The sequence below is a fragment of the Simochromis diagramma genome, unplaced genomic scaffold (assembly GCF_900408965.1).
Source record: "Simochromis diagramma unplaced genomic scaffold, fSimDia1.1 OVJJ01000205.1, whole genome shotgun sequence".
In the NCBI taxonomy this organism is placed as follows: Eukaryota; Metazoa; Chordata; class Actinopteri; order Cichliformes; family Cichlidae; genus Simochromis; species Simochromis diagramma.
The window spans coordinates 14,243,675-14,269,703 of NW_024386782.1; the positions used below are offsets into that span (position 1 = coordinate 14,243,675).

Genomic DNA, 26,029 nt, shown 5'->3' on the forward strand with positions numbered 1-26,029 from the left:
CACTAACCTAAAGCTTAGAAGAAGACTTCATTTATTTGCTGAAATTGAAACATTTTTGGCCTGAGCAGGGCAATCTGTGCTCTATTTCATCTTTGCATTAACTCTGACTGTAATTATTCTGCCTATAAAATGCTTTCCCCCCCAAGCTGTTAGGCCCCAGGGGTCAAATGCGTAGGCTGATTATTGCTCAAATGAAAGAAACCAAGCAAACACGAATCAGTCAGAAGTGACAGAAACGTTTGTTTGAAATGCAAGTTGGATAACTTTTCAGTCAGTTTAATGTAAAATCTATGTAATGCATGTCTCTCTTAGTATTTCCCATATAAAATGGAATGAGTTTTACTATTTTGTCTCTCAACACTGAGAATTTTAAAACTGTGTTTGTTCATTATAGTCACTGTGGTACAAAATATTAAGTAGTGTATCTTCTAAATTTGATCAAATCAAGCTTAGAAGACGCACTAACCGCACCACACTGTGATCTGTCTCTTTCACTCATATTTTTTCCCCAAATTAGGGCCAATACGTATTGCTTAACTTAACAGTGAACTCCAGACTGATTTTATTATCATGACAGGTCTTCAGCATGTAAGTCCCAAATTTCCATGATGAGGGTGTGTAGGTTTTAAAAAGGACAGCAGAAGTGAAATAAAATCCACACGCTCGCACACAGAGGGAGAAGCTGACAGCTTAGTTTGAATCACTGTCCATTTTCTGTTTTTCAGCATCAGCGTGTTGCTCAGCAATGAGACAGGGAGGAAAAAACATTTTTACACGCTGATTATTTTAGTCCTTTGCTGAAAAAAAGACACCATTACACATAATTATGACCAGAAGACTTTTGAGAAATGGTGCTAAAATTGTACTTAAAAGCTCTAAACCCTTCTTTCCCAGTGGTGCAGTATTTACTAAGTCTGTTTTGTTAAGTTACTGTGTGTTGGTGTGTTGGCATGCACATTTGTGCGTACGAAATGAGTCCTCTGTGGAAAGTAACTGTTTTTCACACTCGTACTTTTCTAGAGGGGCTTATAGGCCCCTTCAGCCATGACTAAAGCTTTTCTCTCGCTTTAAAAGTGCCTCTGCCAGCAACTTTAACCTCCCTGGGGTGATTTCTCACTCTTTATCCACAGTACCATAACGTGGATTTGCAACTATTTTCCAGCCACATGTTACACCTTTATATTTAAAGTCCTTTAAGCTGACATGTGCCTTCTGAAGGAATTCCACCCATATTTTTGAAGTCTGATTGAATATGGATGGATAAACTTATAGAAAAAAGCATGTCTCAAGTTAAGCCGAGGAACGTGTTGTTTCCTTGAGAAGGATGCTTTGTGGACACATTTTTTTTATATCGCTCTAATGGCACCCAGATGACCCGTGACAGCAAATTTAATTTTTATTACAACAGCGAGCAGTCAGCAGCTCCGGAGAAATATTCACATTTACACTGGAGATCATTTTATAATTAACTGCATGTGTAATGTGATGTGCATTATACTGTTTAATCCAAAAATAACTGCATGCTCTTTGCAGAAGAATAGGAAGTGGTAGCTTTAGGATGTATTTTCATCTTTTACACAAAGGGAATAGACTAACCCCTTTGAGACCTTCTCATGTAGTCACTGCACTGCTCTATGAGCTGCATTGAGGACACCAGTGGAAGTAATTTCCTGCTCCCTCTTGTTAGAGCACTATTGGAACAGATTTTTTTGCTGTAATTGAATCAGACATCTTGCTGCCCGGACATATGTAACAGACTTCCTGCTCTTTTCAATCCATTATTCCTCTGGTGGGCGTGTAGATTTTGGCGATTGTCGAAAGGAAACTGAACTGACAGGCCACGAGGAAGCAGGTTGAAGGTGGCTAGTTAAGTTCCTGTTGTACACTTTGTTTTTAAATTTTAAAAAAAATCCTTAAGAAACACTTTAGTGCTGTCTGCTGCGTTTTTCTTGGTCTTAAATCACATTAGAGCTAGACTATTCAAATATTTACTTCTTTTCATTGTTGCCAAATTAATGACATTGTCACTAGATTTTCTTTTTGGACAATTAACACCAGCATTGTTCTGTGAGTGGAAGGTGTGTGAGTGCAGGTCCGCTACACTACAGGTAGGCTGCGAGGGACCACGGGAAAAAAGCTTATGGAGTAAAATTAAAGTCTAGTACTAAAGTTTGCTCATGTGATCGTGCTGACCTTTTATTAAAATGTTTCTGAATTGAGGGATGCAGGGAAGGGTTTGACAAACTTACAGTTTGTTAATGAAGCTCCAAGCCCAGAAAATGATTCTAAGTTTGTTCAGAATTTTAATGTTTGGCAGCCCTATTTTTAAAATCTGTCACCACCTGTAAACATGGATTTCCAATGTATGTTAAATATTAGGTTTGTGGCCCTCACCTTTCTCAGGAAGAAAAAACCCCAAACAAAATGATCAGACTGACGGTTCACATCTTTTCCCTGATAACAGTGACAGGTAGTGAGAATGAGAGACGGCAAGCAAAGTAAAGCCACGGTTAAATGGCTCTAGATGACATATTTACCGCAGCAGACAGTGACAGACAAAAGATCTGAGACAGACGGCAAGAATCAAGACAGTCAGACTCACAGCTGATGCCTCTAAGGTGTAAATTGGCACTAAAAAGGGACGAGAGCAGCAGCAACCAAACAGATGTCTGCTGCCGGAGTACAACTTTCATGAGTGGATTCACTCGGAGTTTTAAATGTCAGATTATCCAGGCAGAGCAGGGAGACTTTGTTTCATTTGTGGTGATCAGTGAGCTTATATGGCACAGTGGAGCCTGCTAGTTGATTATAAAAGTGTTCTGCACATGTGATATAATCATAATTTTGTTTGGGTTTTCGGATAAGTTCACAACTGTAACTCTTTTTCTTCCCAGGCATCTATAACTGAGGTTAAAACACATTGGTATATTTGTTATTATCACTTTTTTTCTATAATATTTCTAAGAAATGAAATAAAAGTTATTATTCAGCGTAACAAAATGTGAACGAGAGGCCAGACGGTTTGGCCTGTTTTGCGTCAGTCAGTGCATTTTTGGAAGCATCAGCAGCCTCTATTTTCCTCAAAGAACAAGCCCACAACTTCAGAAAATGTCTGCACTGAAATGGCCTTGCTGACAGCAACACAAAACACCTCAACAAAGCAGAAACCCATGATTTCAAAAGACTCACAAGAGAATTACATTCCTGCGAGTGATTTTGGTAATGCAAACTTGATGCTTCCACCAGGAAGAACCAGGAAATGAAATGAGTTTACTCCTGTGATATGCTGGCATTTCGTATTCGCCTTGTTGTGTGGGGGGGTTTTGTTTGTTTGTTTTTTTCACAGTGGAAAATGTAACCAGTCCACCACATTTAAAAGTGCTGAAACACGTTTTTTCACACCTTCAGTGGAAAGCAGGCTTAAAAGTTCTATTGAATGTGCAAATCTAGGCCTGAACAGATGGAGGAATCATTCATTCCAGCCAGTCAAGGTGTGAAATTTTAATTTAACATTTTTTGACGTTTAGCAGATTGTTGCATTTGAAGGGTGTTGAACTAAGTGCAAACTGTAGACTCTTTATGTTGGCTGATCATCACATGAATCCAAAGTCTGCAAAAGTGGAACTGTTTCTAATTGAATCCGGTCCGTCACACTGCCATCCATTCCTCCTCACCGTGGCTCCTCTCGTCTCCTGCTGCTTTCTGTTAATGGAGATATCGCCTCCTCCCTCCTTCTCCACTGTCCTCATCCCCTCCTCTGTTATCTCTTTGTTGTCCTCCACTCCACTTTCACTTTTCAATACTTGCCCTGTGCCTCTTCCTTGGCCCGCTCCGTGAAACTAATCGTCAGTGTGCTGTCACTCAGAGCGCTGCATCTTTTCCGCTTTCCTGCAAAAACTAATCAGTCGGCCTTTGTTGATTATTTAACACGTGCTCCCTCCTTCTCTCATTATACTGTAAATCAACAAATGATTAATAACAAGGCGCAACCAGAAAGAAAACAAATAGGGTTTATTAGTGAGTGTGGGTCTGGAAGGCAGGAAGACTGAGTTTCTTTTAGCGAGGCTTAATATTCCCTGTAGTGAATGCCAAGCCTCTAAAGGCAAACAGTTGGCATTTTGAGATCCCCTGAGTATCTATCTTTCTGCAGTGTCCTGAAATGCCCCAGCTTAAAGTAACTAAAACATTAAGCAAATGTTAACTTAAATTGTAATGATGATCATTTCCTTTTGGCACAGAGCTCGATGGTATTTATGATGAAGTACATACAGAAGCTGGCTTGATAGCTGCTTTGACCTCCAAGATACCCTGAAACTTTCAGACAGATGACTTGCTTTCATTAAGTTGAAGGTTTGCTTGCTTGGGTTTTGAATGATTACGATGCCTAGCATGTTATGTGCCATGCTTTTTATAGTCATTTGATGCCTTAGGTCTTTACCGTCAAGGCTGGCCTTCAGTCTGTGGTATACCTTTTTGCTTCTTGTGGTTAGACTGGTAAATATTATATTGCCAGCATGAAAAGCAGTGGTTTCTATTTTCTGTTTAAATGTGAATAATATTTTATTTCATTAGATTTGCACACTAGGAATCCTCAGTTATGACAAATACATATTCACGTTTACCTATAATTATATTACTTATTATTTGGGCAGTGCTGAGGTCATGATTACTCATTAACTTTGTAAACTCTCTCTCTCTAACAGTTGAATTTAAAATGCAATTCAGCTGAAAGCTAAATAAATCAATGAGAATAAATAACAGTGGAGGTTGTTGGGCCATAGGGTTATCTGGGGAGGAACGAGGCCCAAACAACAAGCTTTCCCAAATGGGTAACATGTGGTCCTCGCTGCATCATCTATAATGGAAGGTCTCCAGGTGCAGACGGGGGTGATGAGGCCCAGGAAGCACTGCAGTTTTTCCATAGGTTCACCTGAACTTTATAGCAACTTCTGCTTCCTCTAGATAAATGAAAGACTAGCAGAAGCAGTCCACTGTAAAGAAAAGGGGTGCCCTGGTTTTCTAGTACAGGCAAAGCAAAAGTTATGAATGCAGCATAGCAACATTTTATCTCATTTATCTCTTTTATAATTGTTTGAAGCAAAAATACTCCAAAATAACCCCACCGACACACTCCCTGTAGTCTCTCCATAGGGTCCTGCACACTTTTTAGATCCTCCAGAAATTTAAACCTTTCATCTCAAATTTATCATTTTCAAGTTAAATTTATCATTGTATTTTATTTTCCAGTCGCACAATCATCTGTCCAAATACCACAACTCTTCAGTTGTTTCTTTTGAATGCCTATAGGCATTGTGTGCAGAAAATAAGAGTTTTCAATTAAACACAGAGGCTTTTTCCCCCCCTGTATCAGTTCATTTTGATGAAGTCAGCAGCAGACAGAGAAGGGATTGTGTGTTACAGAGCAATTATGGCACATCTGTATCTCACATACTGCTGTTAAGACTTGAAAGCAACCATCACATCGTCTTAATGGAATTGTGGGGACAGCTAAATCTGATCAATATTTCCGTGAACTAATTGTATTCACAACTACTGTTGTGGGGGAGTTTATGTTTCCTGGTTGATGGAGACCAGAGTTTATGGCTGTTTTAATGAGTTAAGGAAAAATCAACAATACTAAAAAACAACAATATTGCCTGGAAATCCAACTGTACAAGGCAGAAAGGTCCTGAGAGAATGCAACTGAGGAGAATTAATGCTCTGAAAATGAAGCGTTGATCTTCTACGACCCACTTTTGCTTTGAGTGCACAGCTTAGATGCTGCAGTCAATATGCCTAATTACTTTTGTACTTGCTAACTGCAGCTTACACTTCAGCAGTGGGACTGTAAAACTCACCGCCGATGCTCACAGTACTTATAGACCTAATGTAGTCACGCTGTCTCTTTGGCATTGGAGTTTCTTATGTCTAATCTACTGGTGCTGTTCCCTTCTCTGAATTTAACTTTTGCATTCGTTTATGTGTCGGTGTTTCCAAGAGCTGTCTCCTGAACCCACTGATGAATCTCTGAGTTGCTTAATTTACATACCAAGTAATGCATTTTGCTTGTGTATTGTCCCTCTGGGTTTGAATACTTTCCAACAATGTTATACCTATGGGGAAATCTTATTATAGGAAGTGCAACTATATGTATATATTCCTTGAGGTGAAACACTAGCAATCATTTCCAAGTAGTTTCAAATGATTAAAGACTGGCTGAGGCTATGAAAACTATCAGGTATTAGTATATATTATGACATGCCTTTTGAATAGAGTGAGCATGTTTTGTGGTTCTCATGTACATGTGAAGTGAAAAGTAATGCCATGTCCAATAGTCAAAGCAGAGAAGAGGAGGGGTCAGAGGTTAGAAGTTAAAATACACTCGCTGAGCACTTGCTAGTACTGGTTTGGATCTTTCTGGCAAGGCGCTGGAAAACTTCCCAGATTTTGGTCCATATGGACATGATAGAGTCACACAGTTGCTGTTTCTTTTAATATTGCCATGTTGAAACCAGCTGATTTGAGCCTTGTGACATGGTTCGTTATCCTGCTGGATGGATACATTGTGGTCATAAAGGCACGGACATGGTCAGCAGCACTCAGGTAGGCTGTGGCATGTAAACAATGCTCAGTGGGCACTAAAAGGCCCAAAGTCCAAGTCCAAGAAAACATCCTCCACACTATTACACTTCCACCAGCCTAAACCACTGAAAGAAAAGGGCAGGATTTTATGTTATTTACAGCAAATTATGACTCAAACATCTGAATACTGAAGCAGACTCATTAGCTCAAGCAAGCCGTAATGGCACGCGGTGTGTTTTTTATACAGCAACCTGTCTGCTTCAAGGTTGGATATGTTGTGTTGGCAGATTCTCTTGTATTGGTATTTGAGTTGCTGTTGCCTTTCTATCAGCTCAAAGCTGTCTGGCTATTATGCTCTGACCTCTGGTATCAACAAAGCATTTTCACCCAGAGAACTGGATAGTTACTCTTTTTCATACCATTCTCTATAAAGATGGTTGTATGAGAAAATCCCAGTAGATCAGGAGTTCGTGAAATACTCAGACCAGCTCGTCTGGCACCAACAGCTATCCAAGGTCGGAGTCTCTTAAATCACCCTTTTCTCATTCTGATCCTCAGTTTGAACATTAGTTGGTTGTTTTGACCATCTCTATGTGTCTGAAGGCATTGAATAGTTGACACGCTATAGGCTGATTAGAATAAGCAGTCGAACTGGTGTAGATAATGTTGGACCTGTTATTTTTAGCTGCAGGAAAAGATCAATAGCGTTTCAGTGTTGACACTATCACCTTTGTGTAACTAGAAAACCTGAGTTTAAGCCTAAAGATAGCTGGATAACGTATTAGCAAACAAGTACTGTATTACATACGCAGCTGAATGAACTATAATCAGAGTTGGTGTGTCATGAGCTCATGAAGGGGCTCTTTCTAGATGCTAAAGTCATCTGGGACTTGCTCATGATTTCTTCCTATAATGTGTTTTGCAGTATAAAGTTTCTGGAGATGAGTATTGCGAATCGGCACAATGAATTTAATTGAAACTGAACCAAAATATTGTTAACTTTGTGTAATGTTTACTCTAGGTAGTGTTTTAACAGGGCCTTTTAATTAGCTGCAGGTACCACATGAGCTGTTAGTTTGAGCCAAAACAAAATATTTCAAATGTTTTATGCTGTAAATCTAAAGTAATGAGATGCAAGACACTGAAGTCCTCTGCAGATTTGGGGTAAACAACAAATGTTGCCTTTTAATCAAAAAAGATTAATCTTTTTCCTCAAAAAGTGGAAAAATAATCAAATGAAAATAAAAAAAAATACAAAATATGAATCATATTGTCCATTATCTTTTATCATAATAATAAAATAAAGTAATGAATTAAGTATTTTAAGTGTATTATTATATATAGGTAACGTAACTTTGTGGATATTTTCAGGCACACTAACGACTTTGATTGAACTGGTCTATCATGGCTGCTAATGCTGCGTTATTACTAGCAGACATAAACTCCTACATATCTAAGCTATTAAGCTGCCATCAATTACTGTTAGAAGTGTGATATAATGAGATCCACTGTTCAATGCTGAAGCAATTATCACTTTCTAACCAAGCTGAAAAGCTCTGAGTCCGCAGTTTTAATTCTCTGCCCGCTTTTACTGTTAAACTAACAGCATCATAAACACTTTCCCACATGGACACATCGCTATAAAAGAGTAAAATAAGATGATTTGTTTAACTGCCTCATTAGAGAAAGCAAGAGTTAAAAGACAGTGTTAAATATTGTGCTACATCTCGTGGTGTCAGGGAGAGTCTCAGCGTTGCTGTTTTCTCAAAGGTGGGTAATTAATGTGTAATCTCCTTTGTGCGAGAATATGAATAACACGCTCTTGCATGCTCCTTAATTTGTGTAAAATGAACATGAAGCCAGTTAACAATAATTGGATACAAGTCTTTGTTGTTGTTCTGTTAATGAAGCAAGAATCAGGGTGATGGGGCAAAAAAAAAAGAAGCGATGTATTTAAATCAGCACTAAATCTAATGTATAGATTAATTAATGTATAGTTTAAACAGTATTTTACAATTTGAAGAGTTGAGAACTTTTTTCCCCCCAACAAATGTAATCAGAAATCGTTTTAACAGACTCAGTCTAAGTTATTTTGACAGCAGTAAGTGATAATCAGTTTATTTTTAATGCCAGGGATGTATTTTAAAAACCTGGCCTACTCAGAAGCCTCTTTTCTTTCTTCGAGAGATGTGGCGCTGCCTCGATTCAGCGCTGTTATTCTGGAAGTGCATCCTATAGGAGTCCAGTTTAATAATTTAATAGGAGAATAAATGGAAACATTTGTAAGGTTGTACAGGCAGCAGTCTATTCTTCTGTCTGTCTGTGCCTGTCCTCTCTTTTACCACTTTATTGCCCCTCTTTCTCCCTCACCCCACCTTCCTGCCTGCCACTCCTGTTATCTTTTCTCTTGTCAATCTCCCCCCTTTTAATTTCTTCTTCTTAGCTCTCAATTTGAATTTGTTTTTCGGTTTTCACATTCAGGTAATACTTTATTACTTTATCTTTGTATTATTCTACTTTTCCTCACCGATGACGGGCGGTGTTGGAGTGAGATTTTAAGCCAGCTCCTCCTGTATAGACACATGAACTCTAAACCAGTCTGGATTCTCTGATAGGAGCTTTACCAAGTCTCAGATCTAAAAGGAGCTCCTCAGATTCAAAGTGTCCTGAATGAGAGAATAAGCCTTCCAGAATCAGTAAAAACCATCTTAGACATTTTTCATTTTAATCCCTTTCTGCATTTTTCATTTTATCTGTATTGCCCTCCTACTTATTTTATACTGCTTTTATACTTCTTCTTATCATTATTATCACCTCTTGGTAGTCTCGCCTTTTTTTCTACTGTCGCCAAAGGAAAGATGTCTTTCACCTGTAATCAAACACACAGTGAAAAGAAATGGATTTGACGTGACTTAAACCGATCAATACTGGCACGCTAACGCAGTGTCTTACAATATGAGCTGGGACTTAAATTAAATATAGATTATCATCCAATTGTGTCCCTGTAGTAATATATTTTCATGAGCTTCAGTGACCAGGGGAAGACAACACAACAGATATTTTGATTTCAATAGCAGGATGGATACAAGTTAATAATCTTTTCCACTAATGTTATTTACAGGAACTCACTATCTTGTTTCTTGTGTCTGTCTCTATATTACTGTCATATCAGATTTTATACAATGCTCTAAACACACAGATCGACTTTAAGACTGTTTCTTCTAGTAAGTCAATTAGTCTTCCATAATGTGAAGTCTAATTCTGTAATGGCTGCAGATGGATCTCAGGAAGTGGCCAAAGACGCCATGCACATTGTGGCCATTGACACATGTAACCTTATTAAAGGGAAGCCTGAGTCTGGGGATGGCAGCGTCTGTCTCTCAGTTGTTCAGTTCACTGTTTTTTGTCTGGGCTCCAGGCCTATTACAATGATTTTAACTTAATTTTAGACATGCAAAGCATGAATCCCACTGACTTTGGTGAACTACTGACTTTTTCTCTGTGCCGTAACATACCATTTTAAGGAGCTCGACAACTAACTGTCTTGATTTTTCATGCCAGTCGTTTGATATTTAGCTCTGTGTTATCCTGCTGGAAGCAGTCATCAGAAGATAGGTACTCTGTGGTGATTAAGGGATAGACATAGTGCAGCAATACTCAGGTAGGCTGTGGTATTTAAACAATGCTCAGTTGGTACTAAGAGGCCCGAAGTGTGCCAAGAAAATATCCCCCATGTTATTACACTACCAGCAGTCTGACCTATAGATACAAGCCAGGATGTTTTCATGTTCATTTTGACCCTGAATATCAGAGCAGAAATCAAGACTCATCAGACCAGGCAACACTTTTTCAATCTTTTATTGTCCAATATTAGTGAGCCTGTGAGAACTATAGCCCCAGTTTCCTCTTCTTAGCTGACAGGAGTGGCACCGCGTGTGGTCTTCTGCTGCTATAGCTCATGCATCAAGGTTGCATGTGTGAACATTCAAAGATGCTCTTCTGCATGCTTTTGTTGTAATAAGTGGTTGTTTTAGTTACTGTTGCCTCCCTGTTAGTTCAAAGCAGCCTGGCTATTCTCCTCTGACCTCTGGCATCAACAAGGAATTTTTACCCAGAGAACTGCTGTTCACTTTATTCTTTCGCTTTTTTCAACACGTGTAAACCCTAGAGATGGATGTGTGGGGAAAATCCCAGTAGATCAGCAGTTTGTGAAAAACTCAGACCAGCCCATCTGACACCCCCAACCACACCATGTTCAAAGTCACCTTTCTTCCCGTCTGCACTTCAGCAGGTCGTCTCGACCATGCCTACATACTTAAATTCACTGAACTGCTGCCATGTGATATATTAGATAATTAGATATATTGATATACTGTGAACTTGATCAGGAAGTAGGTGGTGACTCTAGAATATGACAACAATAATATTTGCTTAAATTTGTGGAGAAATTGCTCAAACATTGGGAAAAAACCCCCAGCGTGTACGTACATGTCCTCCAAAATCAACTACTGAGTATTATAATCAAAACAGCTGTCTGTCCCTGTTTTCTGGCTTAGAAGTGAGCCCTTTTAGCTCAGTTTATAATTTCCTTTGTATATGTGTGTGTGTGTACTAGTCTGGACTGCAGATTCACATGCACACAGTTAATGATATGTCGACACGTTTTTACGGATGAAAAACTGTGACTACATGACAGCAAGAATCTGGGCCAATGTTTGTTTATAGCAGCTCATCAAGCAAAAAGGAAACACCGCTTGTGTTAATGTACAATCTTTATTTTCCTGTGCTTTTCCTGTGTTTTTCCTGAGTCTGTACAAACATGCAACAAGGTACTTGGATTAGCGATGAAATTGACATTGGAAGAACACACATAAATGGAGAGTATAGACAGGTCTTTATTGCTTTCAGCTTTGAGAAATTGTCTTATAGAAAGCTGCTGCTGTAGTTTAGCTGATCTTCCCTAGAAAGTTGTTCCAGACTCTTTTCTTTTCTCTTTGAATGCAATTTTTGTTTCATTACTGTGGCTCAGTACAAGGATGTCAAGGATGAATACTTTAAACGCATCACTAATGGCTTTACAGTACTTCATGTCATGAAAGCCAGTATTGGTAATAGCCCATTTCCATGGTCTGATGTGTACTATTTTGCTAATATATAGCTCCAATATCAGACTACCTTTAAAAACTCCCAGCTCTGCTGCGTCAACCACCACCCAATTTGTTGGGGATAAATGTAAGACCTTGAGCTAGAAATTGAACTTGCCATCCATGAGTAAACTGAACTGGCTGTGGGCTGCTATTAGACTTACTGAAGACATCTTCAAATGTAAATGAAATGCTGTGTGAGCATGATGGATTAATATGTATTTATGCATGGTTAGTGCAGGCACACAGGAATGAAGAATCACTTTGGTACTGCTCATTTTTATAGTCACCTCAGCACTTCACTTTAATATTATCATGACTTTCGAGAGTCTCTCTGTAACATTGTTTCAGTTCATTTCATGTCTACTTTTTTATGGTAATTTTACACAGAAGAGTAAATCCAAGGAAATCTGAAAAACATAAGGATCAGGCTGTACCTGCATTAGGACATAAAAGTGTATGTGTTTTAATGTCCTGGTTAATGCACCATTGGATCCAGCATTACAAGTAAAATGTTCCTGAAGTAAAGATACCTAAATACCACTTGAAAACAGACCTCCACTTTTCTCTTTTCGCATTCCAGCAGAGCAGAGTCATGCTGTGTGCTGCAGTGCTTTCTATCTACTGCATGAGCATAAGATGACACTTCTTCCATGAATAATGTCATCCCTTGTGGTTATTTTTCACTGCTTATGATCCACTCTGTACTCTCTCTCAGCATGGTAGGAGTGCCATCTAGAAACATTAGATCCTTGGCAGCACAATGAAAGATTATAAGACAAATGTGACGAAGAGTTAACACAAAAGGTCATGTAGATGAAGATTCTTAGGTCTTGCTTTTATGTTATAAATCTAATAATAAAGCTTTGAAAGCACCGTAAACTTGTTCCAGAGGCTTTTATATAAGCCACTCTTTTGTCACAAGCTTAAAATGTGTTTGTCTCTGGGGTTTTTTCTCCTTCACATCAAATGTGTTGCTTTAAATTTGTGTTTCTTTTGTTCAGACCTATTTTCTAGTTTTTGACCCTGTCCTCTCAATTCAGTGACAAGCAGGGGAGAAAATGGGATAGTAGGACAAAACTACTAAGATTTGTTCAAACAGATGAAAAGTGGCGAAAAAGCTTTAGGAAGAGTTTGATGCATTTTAAATCACTGCCAGCTGGACATGTCATCTGCTCATTGGCATGAGACAAAGTGTTCCTCTTCAATGGATTGAAAGGTCGGGTTGACATCCCAGCTCCCTGCAGGGACTCACACTTGTGCACCAGAGATGCAGTATGTGTGTGGATACACAAAAGTGGCCAAGCGCATATGGTTTTTCTTGTGCCACGCTGGTGTCTGTGTATTTGTGAGGTCCTGCTGCAATGAAGCAGAAGAATGTCCAATTTAAAGAAATCAGTAATTCCTGCATGTGTGATTGTGATCTGTTAACCTGTGATTTGCAGCATGGTGGTTATACTAGAAATTGTATAGTAATAAATAGAGATGCACAGAGTAAGAAACAGGGAAACAGACAATTGTAAGAAGCTTGAAAGTCAATATGTCCAAATATTGTTATTCTTCAGAACTTTCTTGGGCAATTCCTTCAGATCTGTTGTCACTGATTTTTTTAAGTCCAGTTCTTTTGAAATTTGGCGTACCTCAGCTTTTTCTCACTATTTTGCTTCTTTAAGAATGGCTTCTTGACAGTCAGCCTTCCACCTCAACCATTTCTGATGAGGCTTTGGCTGATAATGGGTGGATCAGGTGAAGGGCCAGATGCATCTCTCATGTTCTATGTCAGGTCTTTGCTGGATTTTTTCACAGTTTCTTAAGGACATGACTTTAAGATGCCGCTTCTTTTGTCCTCCACTTGCTCAGTTTCCTTCAATTTTTAAAAGACATGATGCACACAGTGCTAAGCTATGCTAAGCTTTTGGCAAAGCTAACTTTGGGAATCACCTTGTTAGTATGAAAATACAATTTTATGCCTCTCAATTTGTGTTATGTTTGCACTTTTTTGTAAATTCAGCTAATGAAATGCAAACAAAGGATGTTATTTTGCAACAAGCTGCCAGTAACAGTTCCTAAAGATATTTTTTTTTCTTTTTGCTAAATTATCTATTAGGTGTAGACACCGCACTGGTTCATCCCTTTAGTTAGATTATTTTTCCTTTAAAAGCAATAAGCATTTCACTGCATATCGTACTGTGTTTGACTGTGTATGTGACAAATAAAATTAAAACAAAACAAAACAACAAATTCCTCTGTAAAGGGTTGGGGGTTTGGGTCTGAAAATGAGAGAAAAAGTTGCCAATGTGCAGAGAAAAACCTAAAAGGATCTTCTGAAAGTCTGTAGAACTTTTGCTTAAGACAACTTTAAGAATTACAAGAAAGTGTGGCTGGAAAAGAAATAAGGGGGACCTCGCAACTTTTGCACAGCACAGTACTGGAAGTCAAAGTGTAGTTTACAGCTTTGCTGCAATGCTTTATCAAAGAATCACAAATTTCATCCAACAAACAACATTTTCTTTCCACACTATTCGCCTCTTGACTTTTATTGCTCCTTTTTGCCACCTGTGAAAAAGCAACACTCCAGTAGAGGGTTATATCCTTTTGCGTCTCTCATTCTGAGTCTGTCTGTTGAGGTGACATGGTCATAAACTGTAGAATGAACATAGCATTGTACTAATGAAAGCACCAGTCTTTGCAGTAATGCTGTTACTTTCTGCTCCTCCCTTATTCACAAGGCATCACTATAGCAGGCAGCTCTGTATTTGTTTTTGTTTTTTGCTTTCCCTGATGTACTCCCAAAGGAATTTGAATTTCCTCTTGGGATCCAGGGATCTTTTACTTGTTAGGGCAATGTATAAATGGCTACACTATGTCTTTGCAGTAATACTGTGAACAAAATGTGCATTGAATTTCTCAAGTACAGCTATACAAACTAAGACAGTATCATTTATCCTTCCTCCTCTTTTCACAGTCAACAAGCACAAGCCATGGATAGAAGCCTCTTATCATGGAGTGATCACAGAGAACATGGACACAGTGCTGCTGGACCCTCCGCTGGTAGCTCTAGACAAGGATGCCCCGGTGCCGTATGCTGGTAGGAAATGCAAATGCAAAATAACAAACACATTAATATCTGTTGTACAGCAAAGTGCACACATTTTAATAGAATGCAGCATGTTTATATACACACATAGTACACAGAGTGTTTCTCACTCTCACACACACACAAATAGAGAAGACTTTGACGAGGACGCTTCAGTGCTGTGTGCAGGCAACTGTGGCAACTTCACACCCCAAGACAAAAACAGATGATCCACCAGTTCTCTGTACTCACTGTTTGTCATGGAGACTGAATTCCATTTATCACAGTTAGCAGTGTAAAACAAATGGCTTTCTTTTTAAAGAGAACAATTTTCTTGCCGTTGTGCAGAATTACTTTACATGGCCCCAAAAAAATAAAAAAAAAATAAAGAGTTTCCTTTCTTTCTAACTCAACAGAAAACTTCTGGCCAGGATTGAGGAATTTAAATTCACAAACGCATAGACCAAGGTATTCAAGCTTACGAAAATAGGTTTATTTTATTCTCTCACAGCCTCTTCGGTCTTCCTGTCAGGGATCTTTTCGTGGCTTCTGCTGAGGCAATTTTTTCCCATAAGCTGAAATGCCCCATTAACCTCAACAAAAGGTTGCTCTTAAATATTGAAACATATGAATATATCTCTCCTCAGCGTTTCATGATGACAATATTTATTTCAGAAGCAAAACAATGCTCTGTCATTTTCACTATAACACTCATTAAGAATTTAAGCGGGGTTTACTTCACTGAATTTGCATTGTAGTAAACAGCATCTCAGCTCCAGTTTTATTTAAATTAAATTATAGCTATTTGTATTCCGCTATCATACATTTGCTTTAATCCCAGCCACTGCAGTATTTAATATTAATTAGTTTATTATATATTTACAAAGATTTTAATACCCTTAAGGTGTCTAGCATGTGCCCTTTAGCAATAACTGATTGCAGCATCTGCATTCACTTGAAAGTCTGGTTACTGAGTACTCACTGTGAGTTTTTGCAGGAAAAAAAAGTTCTCTGTGTTGTAGTGCAGTACAAATCTCCCGGGTAGCGTGAAAAACAACTAAGGAAGTTCGAGCTGCCACACAAACCACAGTCTTTAACATAGACGTGGATGCTCTGGGTGTAGCACTCACATGTGACACATTTAATAATGATGGTGCAACATCATTATGAACCTCATCTCCAGATCGTAGTTTCTGGAGCTGATTATATCGCCTAACAAGAGCTAAAATCAGGCAGGCGTTACACAGGTACAGCAGTGCTGACAGTGACAGGAAGAAAAGGGACAGAGAGCGCTGTTATAATTAGACAAAGTATTCTGAGACTCAAAGGCAAACGAAGAGGCTTTTGGCAGCTAACGCTTAACAGCTCATTATGGCGAAATGGCTGCTATTAATCCCAGAGCTGACAACCATGGAAAACTGATACTCAGCTATTTTTCTTCTTCTGTTTTCTTTTTTTTGTGTGTGTTTGTGCCAAAGCAATCTTTTCTGTTGCTTTCGGTGTTTCTCGTGAGCTGTTCTGTAAATAATCGGTAAATACAGCTGACTGTAAAGAGTGTGAAATAGCTGAAATTCATTTTCAACAGCTTTTTATACTTAACAACGTTGTACATGTTGTGTAGTACTCTATGTTGTAGAATCTGCATTGTAAATGTACTGTATAGAGATTTAACGATCCCCTTGCGGGGGAAAGGAAGACTTAGTTTCACCTCAGAAGAAAACGCAGAATATATTTAGCAACAATAGCAACTACAGTCATATTTTATTCATTACAAGTGAAGACACTGAAGAAACCGCTTCCAGACATTGTTTCTGTCCACCAAAGCAGCCTTACAGTATTTTACAGCACATAACGTTTCCTGGTAACCAAATCCATGATGCGGTAAAGGTTTAATGACACCGTGACAAGTAGGCAAACAAAAGAGGAAATTAATTGTAATTGTTTTTCTCCATGATTAACATGTGGTTTGTTTACTTGAGAAGGTCAAGCTTTGTGAAATATTGCCCCAGAGGAAAACGCAGAGCTGTACACTGGCTGCTGACTGCTGATATTTCTCTCCCTGAATGTTTTTCATTGCATACGGTCTAATGAATGAAACCCATACAATAGCTACCAAGGAGACTGAAAAAATGGCCATAAAAGAGCAGCTCTGTCCCAATTTATCTCCCCTGGCAATTGCTACAGCTCACCCTGGGTTTTGCACACAATGCCCTCCTTTGGAGTTGAACTATTCTCTCAAATCTTTATCTCGATCTAGACCTTCATTTGTATCTTTCTCTCCACCCGGCGCCACATTCTTTCTCTCTCAATCCAGCTATCCTTCTTCCACTTCACTGTGTCGACGCTTTGCTCCTAGCAAGCCCATATACAGCCAGTCACTTGCGCATTATATACACTCTCATCAATCCTGGTTTCGTTTTACTGCTGAAAGGAGAGGGATATCCTTCTGGCTCCACATCATTTGCAATGTGGAAACACAAATGAAGATTGCTAGGTACTTTTCTTCTGTAATTCTTTATTTTTAATCATGCTGACTGTCTCACCTTCGCTTCTTACCCCATCTCACATGTTTAAACATCTGATTTTTTCTCTTTACCATTTCGTCTTTGGCTCTGTCCTGCCCTCGTCTGCAGCACCACATTTCACTTTGATGTAAACTACCCACAGTGGGCCTAACTTGAACATTATACGCTGAGACAGGCATCCTGGAGATAAATTTGTTATTACTATGTGGCTTGATGGCATCCTGTACCCCCCCACCCCGCTCCACCACCTACACGTCCCTTGAGCAAAGGTGTGTGGGTCGAGGAGTATGTGCTGATAGAGCGTTCTCAATCAAATTAGCATGAGGAATGGTGACAGTGGACTCTGGGGTGCAGCAAGCCAAGCAGACAGTTTCATTTGCCTACTCTTTATCTCAAGGCCACAGTCAACAGACACAGATTCTTACCATTCATCATGGCACCAGAATAATCTACTATGGTACATTGTTTCCACTGCAGGACTCACACGGGGTAAAGGAGCACGAATTGTTTGAGAATGAGAGGCAAAGTGTGAATAGTCAGATGACAGAAAACAGAGAAGCCAGATGGACAATGACAGTGAGAGCAGGCTATCACAAGCAAACTATTTGTGCCAAAAAACATGTTTGATCATTCCCATTGGCTGCATTTGGACAGTCATGGTTATTATTGGCAATTATCACTTTAAGTTTACTGTGGTTGGTTTGTTTGTTTTTTTAAATATTGAATCAAATCATCATCTGTTTATTTCTCCTAATGAACTGTTTGTGTTTCATTTTCTGAGGCCAGTCTCTCTGACCGTTAAGTATCTTAAAATATATCTGCATAAACAGAGAGGTTGATTTTGGTTTCATCTGTTCAAAGAATGTTTTTCCAGAACTGTGTTGGCTTTTTAGCAAAGTCCAATCTAGCTTTTCTATCCTTGAGGTTTTTGTGTGGCTTCTGCCTTGCAGAAAACTCCCTGTATTTACTTTAATGCAGTTTTCTCTTTATGGTACACTTGGATATTGATAGACCTACCATCTGCAGAGTGTTGTTAACTTGGTTGGCTGTTCTGAAGGGGTTTCTCTTAAACCATGGAAATCATTCTGCGATCATCCACCACCGTTGTCTTCCATTTGCATTGCTGAATTCACCAGTGCTTTCTTTCTTTCTTTCTCAGGATGCACCAAACTGTAGCTTTTGTCACTCCTAATATTGTAGCACTTTCTCTGTTTTTTTTTTTCTGTTTTTGCAGCTTAAGGGTGGCTTGTTTCTGTCATGTCTGTGTGCGGGCAGGCAGGAAAAAGGACCCAAAATGCAGACTCGTGGAGGTGGAGTTTAAACTCAGAGTCCACTACTTTATTGTAGGCATAAATCAGGAAACGGAACAGAACGATGAGGGCATGAAACTGAACTACACAGGCCAGAATGAGGGTACGACGCGACGACGAGCAGGAGCAGACACAGACATTAAATACAAGAGGAAAGTAGGGCAAAGGGAAAACACCTGGAAGACACAGCTGACATCGATCAGCAGACAGGACAGGGAGAACACAACAGGTGAAAAAACAAATCTTGTTGTCCATGTTCCCTTTCATACATGATTCTTACTCAGGCGTGTGAGTGTATACATTTTTTGTAATTTTAAGAAAAGTCCGTTTGTGAAGATTCAGCCCTCCTGTTCCCCCCTCAGTCTGTCTGTGTAAGTTCAGTTTCAGCTATTTATTGCTGTGTGAGCCATGGACGGTCCCCTTTAACCTCATTACTTTCCTTTGTACAGCAAAAATATTACCAGGATAATAACAGCCTATTGATGTGCTGCCTAATTGTATCAGTGTTTGCAATACTTATCATCTGTTCCAAAACAACAGGAAAAGACTCTATTTCAAGCCAAGACAATTCTTGATCAGTTTGCCAAATCCAAAACTACATAAACCAAGTACCTGAAAGTAAAGTTGCACCTTGGTGACTAAAGCAGAGATGATAATTAAAAAGTGGAGCCCAACGAAGCACAAGCTAAGTGAAAATTTAAAGGTGGCGAGAAAAACAGAAATTGGAACAAGGAGGGAGAGAGGCAGGAAATGTTGGAGGGGAAAAAATGTGAGGTAAGAGAAGGAGATGAAAGACAGAAACAAAGATCCATCCAAGATGAGGATGTGAAGTATATGTGTGTGCGTGCGAAAATGAGACTGAGAGAATAGAAAGAGACGATGTGATGGATCATCAAAGGATAAGAGAGGATATTGAAGGCAAAGTCTGATCAAACCTGCAGGTGTCTGTTTCTCTAAGGACGAGAGGAACATATCACTTTGTCTGCCTCTCTCTCTCTCCCGTTCTCCCTCTTCCTTCTGTCTGTCCTCTTTGCCTTTGTGCGATGGTTAAATTTCTGCAGTGGGCGCTTAGTTGTGAGGTAACACCGAGGCAGGTCTGAAACATGAAACAGAACATCAAAGATTCTGCATTCTCTTCAGCTTTGACACCTACAAACCGGATTTCACTCTGCTGCAACCGCCATTAGCACACAGCATTATAAAAACTCATTTAATTCTGTCAGCACCGTGTCTGTTAGCTCCCTGCATAAGTAATCACAGAGCACACAAAGCCAAACTCACTAGCTGAGTTATTATGAAGTGAGTATTAATAAGTTAAAATTGTTGCTTATAGAAAGAAACCCACTGGGAATGTCACCTGTTATCTTGCATGTTTTTAATTGAAAATGTTTTAATTATCTAAACACAATAAGATATGCATGAGATAAGATGAGTAGTTATGCTTATCAGTCAAAATTTAGCACTTTCACTGGAGCATAAGTGGTACAACTCCATATAGTTTGTGTACTTTGTCGACACATAAACAAATCCACAGTGGAACTGTAGTATAGCTGTGCTACTTAATTTATGTCTTATAGGCTTAATTTGGCCCAAGAGCCATAAGTTGGCCCATCCAGCTGGTCTCCAGAGCATAATGTCTAATAAACACTAAACAAAACTGATTGAATGGCTTCCAGCTTTTTTTAATCATCTGTGAAGGCTTTTACATTTATTAAAATATGATACAGGCTCTGCAGTACAGGGTGGCACAGCGATGCAGGGGTTACTGTTACCTCACAGAAAGAAAATCCCAGGTTTGGGTTTGCTGGTTTCTCTGCGTGGAGTTTGCATGTTTTATCCCTCTGCCTGTGTCGATTCTCTGGGTACTCTGGTTTCCTTCCACAGTGTTAGGTAAACTGGTTATTCTGAATTGGCTGCAAGTGTGAATGCTTGATTTCGGTGTGTTAGCCCTGTTCAGAGACTTTGAGCATGAACAATCACCAGTAAATCCAATAAAGACATCCAAAGTTGTTGCTTTTAAGAAAATAGATGGATGGTTGGTTTCAGCAACTGAATGTACTAAAATATATGATTTGTTAGGCTTACTATCAAGGGATTCACTTATTGCACTTAATAGCTAATTTTAAAATATTTAAATATAAAACAATGAGTTATGGCTTTTATTAATTTTAACAGATAAATATTATTGATTTTTTTAAGGCATCCAATACTGCATTGATAGTTGGGGATTTTTAAATAGCACTAGTATTGTAAGGAGTTGCCTTTACAAGTAAAAGTTGCCTTCATTGCCACCTGGCCTGCAGGTGATGTGGGGATTTTTGTTCTCGTGTTTACAGGTGGTCATTTATTTTCAACTTGTAGCGTTTCGTTGTCAGTGACCATAAAGGATGAAACTAACTCTTTCCTCTTTATGTCCCACCTGTGTTTAACTGTACTGCCCATTCTTGCGCTTGGTTATAAGACCTTTGGTTCCTGTCTACAGAATTTAAAGCTCAGCAGATGTAGTCTGTTTATGGTATGAGGCTGATTTCATCCTTGGTTTGTTTCAAGGAAACTGCAGCGTGTGTATCATAAACTCAAATCATCTTAAATGAGTAAATTATCTTAAATGCCCTGTTTCTGAAAAGATGCACTTATGATCTGGTACTACCCTTTTATCGGAAAACACTGACAAACAGTGAAAGAGTCCATTTATATCATGGGAAGTGCTATGTCTCTTCACTGTTGAAGGAAGCTAATTGGATCCATATAAGATGGTCAGAGTAATTACACATCCAGTAATGCTCCACTGGAGCTCTGTCGTCAATGCATTGTCAAATTGCTCACGGCGTCAAGCAACCTCTTAGCCTCTGATTGATTTTACAAAGGACTCAGACCCTTCTATTATCACCCTATTACCCAATTTTTTTCTATTTTACACTGGATCTGTCTCTCAATTCTTGACACTATGCGATGATTTTCAATTTCCCGATTACTCTCCATTTCTTTTAGTGTGTGTGCGGCTGCCCAACTTGTAATGAGCTGAGGTTTTGAGTGTGTTTTTGTGTGTGCTTGTGTATATCTATGGGATGTGCTGCACCGGTGACTGCTTTTTTTAAATGCAGAATTGTTTCATTCATTAAAGGGACAAATGTTGCTGCTTTTATATTCATGCCTTGAGGGGTCAGATAATTACCTGTAAAATAGACTGTACCATAACAAACAGAAGAATTCATCAATGCACTGATTATCAGTCTGTGCTGAGCTGACTGCAACGTGTGTCTTAGCAATAGGAGACTGAAGGGCTTTCTATCTGGTATTCTGGTTATATGCTTATATAAAGGCAAGGTTGCTGAGTGCCCACATCAGCTTGCAGTTAAATCACCGTCTTGCAGCAACTACGTAACTATTTATTTAAAGTCAATGAGATTCTGGCTGGACTCTGAATGTAAGTAGTTTAGTGTGTGCAGACTGATTGTAGACTGAACCCATCGTATTGCCATTTTATCACCATTGTGGCAGACCTATTCCACGTCTTCAAAGCAACCATTTCAAAGTTTTGCAAAACTGCAAGTTCATTGCACACAGTCATTTTGGTTGTTCTACAGTCTCCAACAACTGCAGCTGTAGCATAAGTTTGTAGGATTATAAGATGTGTAAAAAAAAAAAAGTCATAAAAAACATTGATTACATATACCTGTAGGTAATATAGTGTGGAAACAAACTCTTTAGATTGAAGGTTTTCACTCCACATTAGCTAAGACAGTGGTACATTTGACAAATACAGTGGTTTTACGTGACACTAAAAGTCTTTCCTCGTGTACTTTTGGCAGTAAAAACACATATTATGAACAAGATTCAGCATTATTGTTTTAGATCTTTGGCTCTTCCTCATGCTTTAGAGTGAATGACTGGATAACTTTATGCTGGAACCTAAGAGTAAGCCTATTTATTTATTTATTTATTATTTTGTATCTTCCGCTGTACAGGGCCTGTAAGTTAAATGTTGAATTTTTGCCTGAAAATCCACATTTAGTTTCAGTATTTCAACCTTATATCATAGCCATCAGATATTTAAATATATTGATATCAAAGGCCGCTTTAAAAGGGTCATTTGGTGTGAAATTACAAATTCACTCAATAATTAAATTTCTCATAATCTTGAGTGATAAATCTTCTACAAGTATCCAAGTAAACCACACATGTCATTGGTAACACTGTAGCTGCTAATGAGCCGGGCTTAGAAAACTCTCCCTACTCACTAATAACCTATATCAAATTAATTTACGTATTGAATACTACGAACACAGCTCCACAAACTTACCCTGGTATTACTAGTCAAAGTATTGATGAAGGGGAAAAAGAGGAGAGACTTTTTCTTTAAATGATTTTGAATCTGTGAGGGGATGAGGATGTGTTGCTCACCGTTTTGTTTCCTAATGTTTTCTTGCCACCTTTTCAACACTTGAATATGCCTTCCTGGTACCATCTACAGTGAAGGGAAGCTCGTGAACGCTTGTTTACTGGCAGTATCTGTGTTTTTCATTGAGCCAGCAATGTGTGGAGGAGGAAGGCAGGGCTGAGATGTGCTGCCTCTCTTGTCAAAATGACAGCTGAAAAATCTGCTCTTCAAGCATGGAGCACTGACCCATGGTCCTGGTGTGAGCTGAAATTGCTTAACGAAATGGGCAGTGAATAGCAGCTGAAACTAATCCAGTAATTCTTTGTGTTCCCTGGCTCTGGCCCCTGCTCTCTCTCTTTCTGACAGTGGTTTGACAGGGCTTCAGAAACCTGACAGGCCAATTAGAGAGCAATTTGCATATCTTCCTCACTCCATTTGCCTTGTTCATGCGACCATAAAATAGGATAATCTGGCTTTTAGACCTGTGTACAATATCAGAATTAGTCAGACTAACTTTATCCTCCATCATCCATGACCCCTACACCCTCCTAACGCCATCCCACATCTCTTTTGTTGTAAACCACTTAAACCTCTGTTGTTCTGTCACCTGTTCTTGCAATAATCTGGATAATGACCAAGATAAATGTGAGACGGAAGAAATGAAATAATGAGAAAACAAATTGCCGTTTGGTGACTCGCTTTAACTGGAGATGTTGATGTTGCTGCCTATTTTTTAAAGAAATCCTTCTGTTACAGTTTATATTTGTATGTACTGTTACAAGACCAACCACCACCTGCATATAAACACTTTCTTAAGGAACTGGTAGGCTGTGGTTATGGTCAGAATGAGTCAACACTATATAAAATACTTGATTCCCTAAAACTTAACTCTATGATTAAAAATTATGATAATAAATCAAGTGTAAATCTACTGAATTAGAAATATTTGAGTGTACTTCTACTTAGAGTCTGACTCATTTGTTGGTGGTCTGACATTATTGCCAAACTTTAGCAATTTGCCAGTTGTAACACCGCAATAGACGGTCAATAAATGAAAATTTTAAAAGTAAATAAGAGATGGGAGAAACACCCTTCAGCTATGATACGAGTGTTGAGATTGCATAGTTTGTCCACCAGAGGGCACTCTGTAAATTCACTGTTGGCGAGGTTTGGCAAAGCATAAACAAGTAAATAAATAAATACACATATCAAATGTTAGGGAAATTTATTAATGTTTTGTTTACTTTGAAAGAAGTACAACATGAGCTGATATATCAGAATATCAGATTATTAAATCACCAGATATCACTATCAGCAGTGTTGGTCAAGTTACTTGAAAAATGTAATCAGTAACTAATTACTGATTACTTCCCCAAAAAGGTAATCCTGTTACTTTACTGATTACTTGTTTTCAAAAGTAATTAATTACTTAGTTACTTAGTTACTTTTTAAAAACACAATTTACAACCTGAATAGGTGATAAATCGATAGATCTTTCAGCCCAGTTCTACTTTTTCTGCATAATCCATCATACAAAATGTAATCAAATGGAAAAGTCTCTTTTTAAAACTTGTTTTATTAGTTTTAACCAATTAACTTTATGCATCAAGCAAAAAATTTAATTATATGCAACATTCTCTGACTGGAAGAAATCTGTTTAACATTTAAACTTATTTTCTGCACATTCCAGCACATAAAATAAAATATTTTTTGTGTTTACACTCAGTCTTTCAAATAGATGCAAGTAAAACACAGCAGAAAATAAATAACATCAAAGACTAGTGGTCCTGTTGCTCTATTTTCACCTGTATAGCAGGAGTGGGGTAGGCGGAGGTTTACCCTGGTGCAGGTGTGCCGCAGCGGTCAGTTGAAGAATCCGCGAGTTTCTCTGTGAGTTTCCCATTACATGGTAGCGCACTCGGTGCTTGCTTGGAAGTTTAGGGGGTTTTTTCGCTGTAAAAATAAGTTTTCTTCCCATGCACAACGGACGCTAATGTTTTTGTCACTTTTTATGGAATCAAACTCAAAGTAAGGTCAGTACTTCCACGCTTTAAACGCTGCACGCTCATACTCTCTCCCACACTCGATATATGATCCATTGTTGATCTGCACACAGCTGTTGTCACGAACGTCACACTTGCTTACGTCACTGTCATGAGACATTCTCGCAAAAAATCACCTTTTAGGTTTTAGTAACGCAGTAACGCAGCGTTCCTACGGGAAAGTAACGGTAATCTAATTACCATTTTTGCAATAGTAATCCTTTACTTTACTCGTTACCTGAAAAAAAGTAATCGGATTACAGTAACGCGTTACAAGTTATGGACGTTACAAGTAACGCGTTACTGCCCATCTCTGACTATCAGTATCAGTCTTAAAAGTCAGTTAGACTCCACTTCTGTATTTGACTCTGTTCAATTCCATGTTTTATTCTGGTAGTCACAGATATGTAATTCGCATATTTTGCTCTCTTTGGTTGACCTTGCTGAGTGCTGCTCCTGCTATTTCATTAAAAGTCCATGTAATAGGCTAATTGAATATTTTGGGGGACACAGGCACAGAGTGCTTGAATTTGCATCTTGTCTAAATGACATAAGACTAATTATGGAAGTAATTTTATATTTATATGAAATAAATTCTCCCCTGTCCAGTTTAAGATGGGTATGAACTGGAATACCAACTAAAAATGATGACTAAATGACTAAATACTGATTATGCTTGGATAAAAACAAGCATCAACAGATAATCTGGGCCTATATTACACATGATGTTATCACATGATAACATCATGTGTCATGTTTTGAATTGATTAAAAATTGATTATTTGATACCTGTGCAAAACAACAACAACAACAATGACATAAGCATATATGATGAGAATGGAGGAACACAAGTACTTCAATATCCAGGACAATATATGAGTACAGAACCACTCTTACTCAAGGTAAGAAGAAAAAATATCCTCTGTTGTTTGTGAATCTGACAAGATTCACTGAAGTAGTCTGTCATTT

The 26,029-nt window shown here is 38.6% G+C and overlaps 1 protein-coding gene across 2 annotated transcripts in view; it reads left to right on the forward strand.

Annotated features, from left to right (window-relative positions):
* Positions 1 to 26,029, forward strand: part of LOC120727645 (calsyntenin-2-like) — a 157,176-nt gene that overhangs the window by 69,921 nt on the left and 61,226 nt on the right. The window contains exon 2 of one of the 2 annotated variants that reach the window (XM_040022039.1): positions 14,692 to 14,814. In XM_040022039.1, the coding sequence (XP_039877973.1) occupies positions 14,692 to 14,814 (123 nt within the window). The other variant, XM_040022038.1, reaches the window with a different exon arrangement.